At 46.8% G+C, this 14,682-nt stretch overlaps 3 protein-coding genes and 1 long non-coding RNA gene across 5 annotated transcripts; 2 read left to right on the top strand and 2 right to left on the bottom strand.

Annotated features, from left to right (window-relative positions):
• The first annotated feature begins 33 nt into the window (after nucleotides 1–33).
• On the top strand, nucleotides 34–3,181 carry LOC6572819 (protein MEMO1). The gene is made up of 6 exons (XM_001998889.4): nucleotides 34–244; nucleotides 1,971–2,052; nucleotides 2,119–2,187; nucleotides 2,246–2,358; nucleotides 2,418–2,529; nucleotides 2,596–3,181. The coding sequence occupies exons 1-6, from the start codon at nucleotides 196–198 to the stop codon at nucleotides 3,056–3,058; spliced, it is 888 nt and encodes a 295-aa protein (XP_001998925.1). The 5' UTR covers nucleotides 34–195; the 3' UTR covers nucleotides 3,059–3,181.
• On the bottom strand, nucleotides 349–1,751 carry LOC6572820. The gene is made up of 2 exons (XM_001998890.4): nucleotides 1,527–1,751; nucleotides 349–1,462 (listed from the first exon to the last, which is right to left on the bottom strand). The coding sequence occupies exons 1-2, from the start codon at nucleotides 1,604–1,606 to the stop codon at nucleotides 652–654; spliced, it is 891 nt and encodes a 296-aa protein (XP_001998926.1). The 5' UTR covers nucleotides 1,607–1,751; the 3' UTR covers nucleotides 349–651.
• Nucleotides 3,171–14,264, bottom strand: LOC6572821. 2 transcript variants are annotated; one of them, XM_015166613.3, is made up of 15 exons: nucleotides 12,966–14,264; nucleotides 12,826–12,909; nucleotides 12,584–12,774; nucleotides 12,358–12,519; nucleotides 12,144–12,289; nucleotides 11,098–11,680; nucleotides 10,251–11,030; nucleotides 10,166–10,192; nucleotides 9,426–9,506; nucleotides 9,230–9,357; nucleotides 6,562–9,162; nucleotides 5,599–6,474; nucleotides 4,624–5,546; nucleotides 3,830–4,019; nucleotides 3,171–3,768 (listed from the first exon to the last, which is right to left on the bottom strand). In XM_015166613.3, the coding sequence occupies exons 1-15, from the start codon at nucleotides 13,689–13,691 to the stop codon at nucleotides 3,410–3,412; spliced, it is 7,857 nt and encodes a 2,618-aa protein (XP_015022099.1). In that variant the 5' UTR covers nucleotides 13,692–14,264; the 3' UTR covers nucleotides 3,171–3,409. The 2 variants fall into 2 exon arrangements, with proteins under 2 accessions (XP_015022099.1, XP_001998927.1); XM_001998891.4 differs by having other exon boundaries at nucleotides 12,584–12,762.
• LOC122756813 lies at nucleotides 11,674–13,735 on the top strand. The gene is made up of 2 exons (XR_006356657.1): nucleotides 11,674–12,019; nucleotides 12,082–13,735. It is a non-coding gene; the product is annotated as an uncharacterized LOC122756813 (long non-coding RNA).
• Nucleotides 14,265–14,682: the final 418 nt, after the last annotated feature.

Raw genomic sequence — 14,682 nt, 5'->3', positions numbered from 1 at the left:
TAACGATATATACATAATTACTTTGTTTCGATGCCGAAAGAATGCACATTGCATTTGTATTCGTATTCGTGTTCCGTCATTTTTACATAAAAAGAGGAAGAGGCACAAAGGCAAGTGCAGGCGTGAAAACCAAGTTCATTTGGCATATCTAAAACTTCTTAAAGGCAATTTTACGCACATAGCAACATAATCGACATGTCCGTCAGGAGAGCAACGCACGCAGGAAGCTGGTACACAGATTCCGGTAACGTTAGTTTGATTATTTTTTTGTTCGTATATTGATGTCTTTGACCCTTGTGTGGGTACAACATATTGAGATAATGAAAAATTCGGAGAATCATAGAGAACTGAAGATATATATATTTTTTTTATTATATAAAAGGTGTAAAGTTTCATCCGATATAATTATTTTAGTGGAGCTTGCAGAATATAAGGGCAGTACATTGACAACTATGTTTTTGCTAATATAATTTTATCATGAAGATGACGTCAATAGATAAGATATACGGGGAATTTGTGGTAGATATCCCAGTATATATAGGATATTAATCAGAATGGATTTTTAAGCAGCTCAAACCATATGTATTTTTTTTTTTTTCAATTCAGAACATACAAGATTAAAATCAATTATTAAAATACGCACGATGAAGCTTAGAAATTAGTTTCCGGCTTATCACCTACTGAATTACGTATTTCTTCCATGCGATCGTATGCAATCTCAGTGGCCCAACATAAACGTTGCTCCAGCTCGTTGGTTCGCTGACGCTGCTGCTTCAGTTTGTCCAGGCCGTGCTCCAGCTGGGTGCATGCTTGGAAGAAGTTGCTCAATTCAGGTATATCACCAAACTCCCCGGGATGCTGGCGAAAATCTTCGCCAACATTTTTGGTCAGCTTATCCAGCCGATTCTGCAGAAAGCTGGACTCGAACATTTTCTGTAGTTCGCTGGTTGTTACCTTTCCCAGATCGTTGGCCATATTGTTCATACGTAAGTCGCGTATGCGAGACTTCAGTGAACCAAAATTGATGGACTCAAACTTCTCGCCAATGCCCTGAAACAATTGATAGCTCTGTCCCAATTCCAGCTGCATCTTCTGCATATCTTCATCAATACTCTTGGTACTCTTCGACTCCAGAAACTCTGCTGATAAACTGTCCTCCAAACTGGCGAGCCTATTCCTCAACGAGCTGGCACTGGATGTACCTATTATGGGCGAAGACGACGATGACGACAATGACTCTTCGCTAGCTTGTGCCTGGCCAGCAGTCAAGCGTTCGACTGATGGCTTCATGGTAATCGTTTTACCGCCAACTGACGAGCGATGTGACTGCGGATTGTGATATATTTGGCCTTTATTAGAGCTCTTTTTCGTCTTCTCATTCTTATTCGTATGCAGAGTGGGCAATGGCGTAGGCCTCATAAGGTCCTCATAGGAAATTCTGCGTTTCGGATCATTGCTTTTGCTAGAATGGATAGATTATTTGCTCTTATAGTATATATCTGTATATATCTTCTAATCGTACTCACTTCTCTTCCATAATGGCCGTCAACTCATTTCGTATGCGATTCAATAAGTCATCGCTTATCTTATCCTTCTCTTTATCCATATTCCTGATCAACGTAAATTTATATACAATATTTTATGAATATAATTTAATATTTTATTTCTAGTGTAAGTGAGGTAGCGCAGTTTCATCAAAAACTGAAATTTAATACATTGTATTCAAGGAAACTTGTTTGTTTTGTTACTTAGCAACACAAAGGTTACTAGGTTTTAATATAAATATTCTTTTGAACAGGAATACCTCTTAATTTTCTCTAATATACTTGTTAAAGATAATTGTTTGTATTTCTTTGTAGTAAAGAAATAATTTCCCTAAATTCCCATGACAAACTGTCTAGCCAAATTTCCCTTATTGCTATTTCCGTATTAAATAACAATTAATATAATTTTATTATTATATTTTGCAGCCTCTGAACTCTCCAGACAATTGGATCGTTGGCTGGGCGCTGCCGATTTATCCCATGGACCAGCACGTGCCATTATTGCGCCGTAAGTGCCGGCGTTAATTGAATTAAGAATCTAGCTTAATGCACATATATATTGTAAACTTTATAGACATGCCGGCTACGCCTATTGTGGTGCCTGCGGTGCATATGCCTATCGCCAAGTAAGCCCCGTTGTTGTGTAAGTGAGACACAATGCAATATGCCACTGAGCTGATGCCCTTTCTTGATTTCTGCAGTAAACGCATATTCATATTGGGACCATCGCATCACGTCCGCCTGCGCAGCTGTGCCTTATCGGTGACGAAAAAGTATAAGACGCCATTATATGATCTCAAAATTGATACGGAAGGTGGGTAAATGGAAATATCATAGTATCATATACAATTAACTCTGTATATGTCATTTCAGTCAATGCCGAGCTGGAAAATACGGGTCAATTCACCTGGATGGACATAAAGACGGACGAGGATGAGCACTCCATTGAAATGCATTTGCCTTACATAGCCAAGGTTATGGAGGAGTAAGTGCTAGCGGATGATGAATTATCACGGCGATCGAATCTCATATTATTTTCTTCCTTTTGTAGCTTTAAGGATCAGTTCACTATTGTGCCTATACTCGTGGGTTCCCTGAATCCGGAGCAAGAGGCCCAGTATGGCAGCCTATTGGCCAAATATTTTATGGACCCAACGAATCTATTTGTGATATCTTCCGATTTTTGCCATTGGGGCCAGCGCTTCAGTTACACCTACTACGATCGCTCCTGCGGCCCCATACACAAGTGCATCGAGCAGCTAGACAAGCAGGGCATGGACATCATTGAGACGCTCAGCCCAACCGCATTTACAGAGTATTTGCGCAAATATAATAATACGATATGCGGTCGTCATCCGATTGGCGTTATGCTGGGCGCCGTTAAAGCCCTGCAGGATCAGGGCTTTAAGAATATGAGCTTTAAATTTCTGAAATATGCACAGAGTAGTCAATGCCTGGACATGGAGGACTCCAGTGTTAGCTATGCCTCCGGCTCGCTAATCTTTGAGAATTGAACAAAATATGCTGACTAATGCAAGCAATATATGAAGTATTTCCTCTGAAAGTCAAATTTTATAAATAATATTTTTAGCATCTAATTGTATGAAGAATAAAGTTCAAAATTGATTTCCATTTAATTTAATTTGCTTTTATTTTTAATTTTTTGTTTTTGTTTTTCGTTTTTATTTCTGAAACATTGAAATTGACATCTAAGTCATTTTAAATGATTTCATAGGGTATCCTCTTTTGTTTTTCTTATCAATGAAATGTTTGCGTTACGGCGGATGTATGTGAAGGATCTGTGTGTGTGTATGTGAGTTCATGTTGTTGACATTGAAGCAACAGCTGTCATGGTCATAGCCACTCTACCACCAAGTAGCACCGACTCCAGCAGCACCCGCAGTTGCATCTGCTACAGCCGCATCTCCGGCAGAAGCTGCGCTTCCGTTGAGTCGTGCACACTGCTCCGCATCGCTGGCTATATGGAGTGCGTTCATGTTTTGCACAAATGCCTCGAGTACCACGTTCTCGTCCGGACTGTAGGGCGAGGTGCGCTGGCTGTGCGGGCTGCGACGCAAGAACTCATTCAGGTCGCTTGCCACGCTGGCGGGCTTGGAGCCTGCCGCCGGCTCAAAGTCATAGCCAAACGGATCCTGCGCCGATGTCGGCGGCGCCTGTGATAAACGTGGCATCATGTTGCCTTGCACAAACAGGTGGGTGGAATCTGCAACGAACAATATTCATAAGTAATCCGAGGATTCAATTGAATCAATTTAAGGACCAACCACTGCCGTAATCGGTGGCCACATTGTCGCAGTAGCTGTTCGCCTGCGGTTGCTGCTGCTGCTGTTGCTGTTCATAGGTATTCGCTGAGCAGTTGCGATTGCCGAACACGGTTGTTATCTCCACATGATGTGGCGATGGCGATGCATTGTTGCGCGTGAAGTTGGACTCCGATATGTTGTGTATGGAGACCTATAAATAGGTAAATGTGTAAGTCAAATCTTAAATTTGCCAAGTGGCTGTAAAGCTGTCAATATTTCTAATTCGAAATTAAAAATAAAAATTAAATAATACACAATTTCCTTATATGCATTTGTTTCCTTATAGCTCCATAAAATCGATTTGTTTATACAATAATTCCGATTCACAACACTGATAATCGAACTTCAAATTTAAAAAAAAATTTCCCAATATATTTATGGGAATAGCTGAAAGCTATATGAGTAAGCTAATAAGTTTATGCGGATAATCAGATATTGATTTCCAATTGGAGCTCTGAATCTAACTGAAATAAATTCCTAGACTGACTTAAGTATAACAGAAATATAAAAAACAAATTCAATTTGATCATGTACGTTAATATAGATTAAAGTTTAAATAAATCTTTTTTTGATATACATAGATACACTTTGCAATAAGAAATCCATAAGAACCCACATATATCAGTATAATTTCATATTAAATGCATTTAGGACGAATAAAATGAGAAATATGCGGGAGACAACTTATGGAACGGCACATGGCCCTTTCGAAACATATTCGCTTGAGTCGGCCAGAGTGGCTCACAGGAACGCACCTCGTTGTTGAGATGCTGGCCCGGTATCAAATTCTTGAGGAAGGCCGCATCGTCATAGCGAATGACGCCGGTGTTGGGTATGCCCTCGAGATAGGAATTGAAACCGGTGATGGTTGGAGGCGGCGAGTCGTCGCCACAATTATGATGCATGTGACAGTCGCCTGGGCCAGCGCCGGGTCCGTTGCCACCACCACCACCAGCACCAGCACCAGCAGATGAGGGGAATACCTCGAAGCCATTGTAGTAGCTGGACTGTTGGTATTTCTCCTGCAGCGTGGAGCCCGCCGGGCCGGCACCAAACTCCGATGTCGGTTGGCCAAAGCTCGACCATTGGCTCGATGCGGACGAGTGGTTGTCTTTGGTCTTCTGCTTCAGCTCGCTGCCAATGGCGGACAGACATTTCTGTGTCTGCTTCGGACGGGCGATGACGGCCGCATCGCCCACCAGACGACCCGGACTACTGCTGGTCATGGGAACATTTGTGCAGCTAATACTGATATTATTGTGCGTGTCGACCATGCCACCGCCGCCGCAGGCGCTGAGGCCAACACCACTGCCGCTGCTGCTGTTGCTGCTGCCGCCGCCACTGGCTGAACCACTGGAAAAGTATGAGAAGTTGGTGGGGGCAGCGGGAACTGGTTGAGCAGTGCTGCTGCTGCTGCTACCGGGCGTGACAACCAATGGTGGCGACGATAGCTTCTGCTGTGTGGCACGCGCCGCCTCGGCCACCGCCTCCTGCGGCGTATAGTAGTTGACATTGCTGCCAAACTGACGATAGCCGCCCATGGCCAATCCATTGGTTACGGCCTGGTGCAACGCCGGATTGCGTATGGTGAACATGCCGTTCTCATTCTTAATAATCGCGGCCGGTTGGTCCATTGGCAACGAGGCGGCAAGTGGCAGACCAGCGCCAAAGGCCCGAGCTGAAAAAATGCAATTTTAGTAATTTTTCTCTGAGATATTTGCATTTTGTACCTGGCGGCATGGGATTGGGATTGGACAGAATGCCAGCGGACACCGGCCCATTGTTCACGCCCTGATGGAACATCGGATTGCGCAGCGTTATAATGTTCCCACCCGCACTCGCCTCCATTATGGGCGCCGTGCTGAGCACATGCTGTGCCTGCTGCTGCTGCTGCTGCTGGTTGTCCGGGCCAGAGCGTTGCTTGTGCTGCCCCAGGCTGGCGAGGCCAGTGCCAGCACCACTGCCGCCCGACTTGCCACGATTGCGGCGACGTCGTCTCGACGATTTGCCACTTGCACTGGCCGCCGCAGCGGCAGCAGCCACATTCATATTCCCAACGCCAGTGCCATTGCCATTGGGCGGCATAGCCAGAGGCTGGCACTGGTTGCGGGAGCTGGAGCGCGGATTGGCCTCCACCATAATGACGCCACCGGCGGAGTCCATGCCCGTGGCATTGCCCGCATAGTAGCTGCTCATGAGATGTGCCTGTTGCTGCTGCTGCTGCTGCAGCGAGAGTTGCTGCTGTTCCGCCAGCGGTTTGGAGAGCTTACGTATGGATTCGCTCTTCTGGCGCAGCTGCTCGCTCTTGGCCGGATCTACCTTGGTGAGCGTTATGCCCGGTGGCAGTGATAGATGCTCCACCTGGACGCCACGATTCAGCTGATCCATAATGCTGCAATTGGGCTGCTGCATCTGCATCTGCTGTTGCTGCTGCTGCTGCTGCTTGCCGGAAGAGCCGTTGCCAATGCGCAGATGCTGCATCTGCTGGGTCAGCGTGCTGGCATAGCTGCCGGCATGCGGCGGCATCGGCGGCATCGACGGCGGTGGTATGGCAACTTCGTTGGGATTGAAATAGCCCATGTGACTGGGTATGCCCGAGAGATCCTCTGGAAAATCATACAGATACGAATTGAGATTGATATTGAAATTGGGATTATTGCCATTGCCATTCATTGAATTGTAATAGTTCTTACCCTGCTTCTGTCCACGATGTCCGCGCTTGCCACGCTGCGAACGCTTTGAGGTTTGCCCAGTGCTGCAGCTCTGCTCAGTGGCGATCGAGGAGCAAGTGCTATTGCTATTCGCATGAGGCAGTTGTTGCTGCTGGCTTCCATTGGCTGCCTTCGACCGTCCACTGCCGCCACGTCCTCCGCGCGACTGCGATCCGCGATGCCCATTACCGTTAGCCGGCGGCGGGACGCTCTGCGGTTGAACCTGCGCCTGCGACTGAGCCTGGGCCTGCCCTTGTCCCTGGCTGGACTTGGCCTTGCGTGTGCTGCCATTCGACTGTGAGTCGGACGAACGCTGCGATGGATTCTTAGCCTGCGCCGGCTGCTGTTGCTGCTGCTGCTGGGACGTAGCTTTGCGCTGATTGGAAGCAGTAGCTGATGTGGATTTGCCTGGCTGCGGATGTCCCTGCGGCTGCTGAGGAGCTGCTTGCGTTCGCGCGGCCTCATTTTTGGACTTCTTAACAGGCGCCGCTGCCGCTGCCGCCACCTTCTGCTTGGAATTTGGCACAGCTGCGGCCGCTGGCTTGGATGCAACACTCGTCTTCGGCTGCGATTTCACTGGCTGCGGCAATGGTGGCTCTGCTGCATCCTCCGACTCGCTGCCCGTTTCCCACTCACCGTCCGAGGAGTCGAGCAGGTGGAGCGACTTGAACGGATTGTTGTCCAGTTGGCCCTCATCCAGTCGCGGCTTCAAGCGTTTGTGTTTCTTTACTGGCTCCGGCTTTGGTTCCGGTTCCGGCTCCGGCGTTGGCTCAGGCTCCGGTTTGGGCGGCGGCACTTCGGCCACTGTTTTGTTGGCATTCTTGGACGCCGCCTTTTTGTTGGCCTTCGGCTTGATGCTGCACAAGGAGTTCTCGCGCGTGTTGACGGCGCTGCTTTGCGGCGTCTGCGACTTGGAGCTGGTGCCCGATGTGGAACTGGAGGCGATAGGAGCCGCCGTCACCGCCACGGCCGCCGCTGCCTTTTTGTTTTGTTTCTTGTTCTTTGCTGTCTTAGTTGCCTCCAACTCAGCAGCAGCAGTCGCAGCAGCAGCAGCAGCCGAGGCCGCAGCGGCGTTTGCTGCCGCCGCTGCTGCTGCTGCTGCCCGTTTAGCCTCCTTTTTCCTGGCTTTGGCGCTCTTCTCCATCACAGGCGGCGCAGCCGGAGCTGAGCTCTTTGGCGCTGGCTGCGCTGAGGCCACCATATGACCATTGACAAACGTGTAGAGCAGCTTGTCCTCGTCCGGCGAGCTGCCCTTGGCCACCACGGTCACCTGCTGTTCGCCGCTGGCGTGCGGCAGCTGCACGCGACGTATGGTGACGATGCGCTTGGATGGATCTGCGGTTATGGCATTGGCCGCCATGGCGGCGATCACGTCCCGCGGCAACTGCTGTTGCTGCTGCTGCGGCGGCTGGGGCGGTGCATAGCACATGGGTGTATGCGGCGCCCCAATGTGTGGCGGAAAGAATGCGGCAGAGCTGATAAAGCTGGGATAGTGTGCACTGGCTGCAGGTTCAGCCGCAACCGGTGCTGGCGCTGGTGCTGCTGCTGGGGCTGGGGCTGGGGCTGGTGGCCGGGGAAAGTTCTCAAGATGGGGTAGCCCTCCTTTCAGGATCTCATCGAGTTGCGCTAGCTTAGCCATTTGCTGCTCCTTGGTGGGCAGGTAAGAGAATTTAAATTCGCTGTTGGCCTGCTTGATGGTTGCAATCAGCTCCAGTATGACCGACTCCACCTTAGCCTTCGCCCGCTGCAGATTCTTGATGTTGGTCTCCAGTTCGGAAATTCGTTTCTTTTCGCGCTTGCGGCCGCCAGCAGCCGTTAAGGTTCGCATCTCATATTTGTCGATGAACTCCTTGAAGTAGATGTCGAGGAATTGACGGCGCAAATCCTCCAGCTCCCTAATGCGTTTCTCCTCCTCCTTGCGCTGCTTCTGCTTGGCTTTCTTGGCGGCCTTCTTGGGATTTGACGTTTGCGGCTGCTGTGGCTTGCCCTCGATGAAATTTAACGTCTCATTAATCCAACGCTTTTGATCCTGCTCGCGTGTATAGCTGCCCAAGAATTCGGCGAAGTCCTGCATCATCTCCTCCTTGCTGTAGCTGTTCAGATCGGCGGGCAGGCTGCCGGCGCTGCTGCTGCCACTACCACCGCTGCCGCCTCCAGCCGCATCCGTGTGCATCTGGATGCTCTTGCACAGACTGTCCAGGCAGAGCAGACTATTATCGCCATCCTCAATGTTGTCGCCAATCTCATTGAGTGCCGCCGCGGCGGCAGCAGCTGCTGCAGCCGCTGCCGCTGCAGGCATTTTACGTGTGGCCGCCTGCACCTGCGCCGAGGCAACCACCTTGAGTGTGGGCGGCTGCTGAGTGGTCACCGGCTCGTGCTTGCGACCGGCAGTTGGCTCCGCTTGCGCCCTGGCCACCGTCTCCTGGCTGCTCTTGCTCTTGCGATCGTTGACAATCTGTGTGAGCTTCTTGCGCAAGCGATCGCGCGTCTCGTTGAAGCGCGCATGATTGCACTCCTTCTTGACACGCTTCTTCGAGTGGTTCTCCTTGCAGGGCTCACCAATGTCCGCGTAGTCAGCACAGCCTACCGAACAAAGAAGAAAAATATTAAAGTGAATTCTTTAAAATAAATTTCATGAATTGCTGCTCACATTTTCGCATCTTTTCCTTGCACTTCTTGGAGTTATTCGAGTCGTTGCCGGCGCCCGATTGTGCCGGATCGTTTAGCTTCGACTTGCCAGAGCCCATGCTAGTGGTGCTGTCCGGCTTGCCACGTTTGCTGAATACAGAAATTTTGATAATTAATAAATAGTTCAATGTGTCAACCTCTGGAGTTACGCTACTTACATCATTTGCGAATCGTGCAGCTTCATCAGATGATCCACGCCAAATTGCATTTTGTCGATGTTGGCGTCGCCCAGTGTGAAGCTGGCGAAGAAGAAACCAATTGGGAGTTAGAAAAATGATCAGGCAATAACGAGTTATATGGTATTCAATACAATATTTAGCAAAGTAGCTCCCTCCCAAGGAAGTCAATTGATTGTGCTGAGTAACACGTCTAGCAAAGCCTACTATGATTAAAAGATTTTGATTGATTATCGATTTCATTTGACATTTAACTAAGTAAGCCATGACAAATGAAATGTTGGTATTTATGTTAAGATATAAATATATATAGTTGGGTATATCGATAATATGCCAAAGTCTATGCATGCACCATACATTCATCGTATACTTATTTAACTTTGATATATGATATTGTTTCGATTCGTCTCTGACATATAAGCTGTTTGGCATTTGTCATTTGGAGACACTTGCACTCATACCATGTGCTATAATTATGCATCATAAACGTATCTGATGTTTATTTAATTAAGTTAGATCGATTCAGTCTTTTCTTATATATTTTAAGCATGTAAGTAGATCCACTTATTCACGTCAACTAAATAGTGAATCACATTATTATCATATTAATCAATGTTAATGCCTTTTTATATATTGTCACGCTATTCGTATTGACCTCAATGCACCAGCATCTTATATCCTTATCACTTATCCTTAGCAGATTCACTAAATTATAAACTTACTCATCCGTAATCTTGAAGGGCGAATAGCTGAGAATGAAAATACCATCATTAATAGCGTATCACATGTAATTCCATTACTACTCACCCAATGACCTGGGCCAAAAACTGTTCGAAGCGTCCATCGTCCTTGTCGCCAACCACGCTATTTGGGCGCAATCGCAAATCGCCTTTGAGCAGCTCCAGATGCTTAAAGTCCGTGGCCGTCGAATTGAACTTGACAAAGAAATTGGCATAGATGGACAACACGAAGGTCCAGTAGGTCTTGTAGACATAGTGCTGGTTCTTGAGCTCCTGCAGCTCGGCGGGACTGGGCGCCAGCTTGCGATTGAAGAACATCAGCGATGGCAGCGTAGTGCGCAGCTCCTCGCGGGAAAACGACAACGGCTGGAAGCAACGCAACAAATGCTTAGTCAGCGGCGGCGACAGTTCATTGGCAAGGATCTTGCGCGCCAGCTGGCAGGCGGAGACTCGGCAGTTTTCGCCGCAAAAGTATTGCGGCTCGACGCTGTCGTAGCGATAGCGTTTGCGTGTCGCAAGGTGCTGGAATACAGCCCATGCCACGTGGTAGGTGGTGCGCAAAGCGGTATCCATCTCCTGACGTCGCAATGTCCCGCCACTTGACTCCTCCTTTGTGACAGCGACAACAGCATCGGACTGACTACGCTGCTGTGCGGCAGCAGCGGCGCTAGTACTAGCTGCCATATGGTGTTTGGCCTCATCGCTGGTGCAGGTGCTCAGTATTTTCGATTTCATTAGCTTGGCGTCCTTCTCAACAATGCCGAGTGTTGTGCACTTGGCACAATGTCCGGCTTGTCGCGGCATCAGAGGTGTGCCAGCAATGGAGCAAGTGATGCATTTGCAGTTTCTGAAACAAAGAGGGGAAATGCTTCGATAGAAATGTTCCGATATGTCTCAAATTTTCGATAACTTACTCATTATGGTATTCCAGCATCGCATTACACTTTTTGCATAAGTCCTCGTGCACCAGCTTATTGGGCGGATCGTAGAAACCGTCTGGCCATTTGAGCTTGGTGAACGCCATGATGTTCTTCCAAGCCAGTTGACGATCGACAATACGCTGAAAATCTATGAACTCATCATCACTGATATCCGGCAGCGAGAAGGAGGTGGCATCCATAACGACCTTATCAAATATGTTATACACATCGAGTAGGCCCATGCGACGATCGTGCTCCGTGGGCGACAAGTTGAACTTGTTTAGCTCCACCCAAATGTCCGTCCAGCGGCGCTCAATGGAGTGCATATGCTCATCGAATAGCATATAGCGTTTAATTAACGCCGTTGTCTGGGTCGAGCTCTCGCCCTCCTTCAGCGACAATATGCATGCGAGCATGGTGTCGCCCAGCGGATTGAACACATGTTGCTGAAAGAGGCGCTGGCACAGTAGCACCCAGGAGAGCTTGAACTTGCGCAGAAAATCATTCTCGAAAGCGAACAGACTTAGCGAGATCTTCTGTGAGATGCAGTTCAGATCTGAGTAGCCGTCCAGTAAATCTAATGACAGAAATGTGTAGAGGGTTTTAAAGATATAACTAATGTAAGAGTGTTTAAATGACAGTTTTTGTTTGTTTCACATGCAACAACAATTAATCATTATCTATATGCTGTCAACTTTGAGCAGTTTTCCAGTTATAAGTAATCTGATCTAGGCTATATAATGTTAGTTATTGTTATTTGTTATTTGGTGTTCGTTATTTATTAATTTGATATATCGGCTCGACTATTTATATGAGTCGAAGTAAACTGTTAGAAACATGTGAAATGGGATTCTAAGCACTTTTTTTTTACTATACAAATTATAGCTATAGTTAGTACTACTCTCAATATTCACATGTTAGTAAAAATTAAAAGGTAAAGCAATCGAAAGTTATCACCATTCATTTTTTTGTATACAGATGTTAGTAAACGTTATAAATAATATATTAGCTGCAAGCTATCACCCTTCGGTTGGACCTACATGTGAGCATCTTTTCGGCAGATATCTTTTCGTTCTCCTGCACGTTTTGAGCAATTTCGATCATGCCCTCGGAAAATGCCTTGACAATGCACTCAACATTATAGGCGAGTATTTGTAGCAGCAGCATTGGATTGTTGGCCATCAGTCTGTCAAGTGAATGTCGGAATGTTTATTTCGTATCACTTGGATCGCACAAACAATTATATCAACTTACATGGCGCTGAATAGCACTAATATCATATTATCAGAGATCGCAGTATCATCAATAAAATCCAGATATTCGGCATTTTTATCGTAGAGAAATCCGCTTGTAATCCAATATATTTGCTTATTGGACTCCAATAGCTTCTCAAATTTGTTGTAGGCAGCATCGTTTCTATAAATATAAATTAAAATAGATAATATCATATGAATTAGATATTGATTGGCTTGACACTAACTTTAACATGGGACTGTATGCCTTGATTAGCACATCGAGCAGCATGACGACCATGTGGGCAGCCTTGAATTGATCCATCATAATGGCCATGATGGTTTCGCGATATTCGAGACATTCCTTGCAGGAACAAAATGTGAAGAATTCCTCCTTTCGATGCTTCACAAATATCAAGGCAAGATTCTGAAAATAAAGCTGCAATGGATTAGGCTTCAGCATGACAGATTCATGACAATAGGAGCACACCGTAATTGCACGCAGCTGTCCGTCGGCGTCCCTCAGTGGATTCTTTGGATCCTCCGAGAATAAACGCATATTCTCAATGGCCATCTGCGAAATGGAACAAATATAATAATGGTTCAGTTCAAGTCTTTAGCTCTACTTACCAAATAAGAGCGCGTCTCATCGTTTGGATCCTGGCTTTTCGACTTACACTCGTGCAGCAGTTTATCGCTTAGCTCCATTTCGATGACATTGTTCTCGCGTAGGCTCCATTGCATGAGTGAAACCACCTCCTTGTAGACGACATCCGATTTTGGCGCTGGCGCGTAAGGATCAAACGGCGGCAGCGCCAATATCGTGTGCAGCGTATTTATGATGTTGCCTTCGGGAAAATTGAGCCGTTCCAACAGCTGACAAGGCGGTGGTGGATTGGGCTTGGTGCTGCCATTGCTTTTGCCCGCTTGATGTTTGGATTGGAGGGGCAATGGTTTGTTGGCGCTGAGCGCCTCCCGCATTGCGACCAATGCATCACATTTCATTGGTATGGAGTCGCCACAGATGCGCGGCGTGGCCGCATCAATGGACATTTTCATGCTCACATGATAGCAAGAGGCGGCATCCAGTTCACCATTGACAACGGCCTCGGCTGCAGCCACAACACTCGCATCGACGTTGCTGGCACGGGTTTTGGCTTTGGCTCCCTTGGATTTGTTGCTGCCGCTGCTCCCGCTGCAACTGGGACGCGCATCGTCCTCGCTGCTGCAACAGTTCATGCAAGTTTTTGTTGCTGTTGCGGCTGATAATGCTCTTTCGGAGTCAGGCACCTGTAACATTCCGGTAACGGGAATTGTCTTCATGTACGTCAATGCCTTCTCCACTTGTTCAGCCATCTTTATTTATTTGATTAAACGAAATTTTTCGATATCTTTTTGTATATCGTATTATTTTCTATTTATGTTTTTATTTTTGTTTCTTTTTGTTACACACTCTTTGCAACATTAAGCCACTACGTCAATCGGGCTAAAACGCAGCCAGGGCTTTCGCGTAACAAAAATTTGAGTATGCGCGACGCATTATTATACAAATCACAGATGCACTTCCGTGGTGGAGACACTTTCACTCGCCTCGTCTCGGACCGACCGTCGTTTTCGTTGCTGTTGCTGGCGATTGCCTGTATGTGTGCGTGTATGTGTATGTTTGTGTGTTGTGTCGAAGAAGTCTCTCACATACAGCAAAATGAAAAGAACGCAACGCGTTTTTTCCCAAAACGCGCGCGCCGTCAACGAGCTGTGCGCGTTTCTTGGCGTTTGACAATTTGATTCGATTACCTTGATACGCTTTTAGCCTAATTGGACTGCTGTGCAGTTATGTATATAGATTTATTTAACAAGTGAAATGTTTGGGATTTTTCGTTTTGTTTCGCTAGTCGTCCGTTCGGTGCAATTGCAATTTTCTGCCTTGAACGTGCGTGAGTGTGTGTGTGCATGTACGTGAGCGTGTTTGTATTGGCTCAGCGTTGCACTGCTTTCGATCAAATGGAATAATGGTGTATCGGCGATATACATACACAATAATATGTGTGCATTATCGATAGACCAGTATTGCGCACAAGCAGGTGGCGCTAAGCCAATACAATATATACAATATCAAAATGATTAAATATGCCATATTTTCTATATTATGCCATAAAAACAAACATTGAATTGAAGGAGGTATAAAAGATGTTAATATATTTAGTACTTATATGGAACACACAGTTTGTGTTTCGATGCACTTGTAGTGCTTAAACATTTAACACCTAAGAGTATGCAATAAAACTTTGAATTCTCTGAAATGAACAACAAAATTTCCCTTCCCATCGTTAGATATATTTGTATGTTA

This window comes from Drosophila mojavensis, unplaced genomic scaffold (genome assembly GCF_018153725.1).
Source record: "Drosophila mojavensis isolate 15081-1352.22 unplaced genomic scaffold, ASM1815372v1 contig_16, whole genome shotgun sequence".
Lineage (NCBI taxonomy): Eukaryota > Metazoa > Arthropoda > Insecta > Diptera > Drosophilidae > Drosophila > Drosophila mojavensis.
Note: the sequence above shows the minus strand (reverse complement) of the source record. Positions and strands in the feature narration are given on the sequence as shown.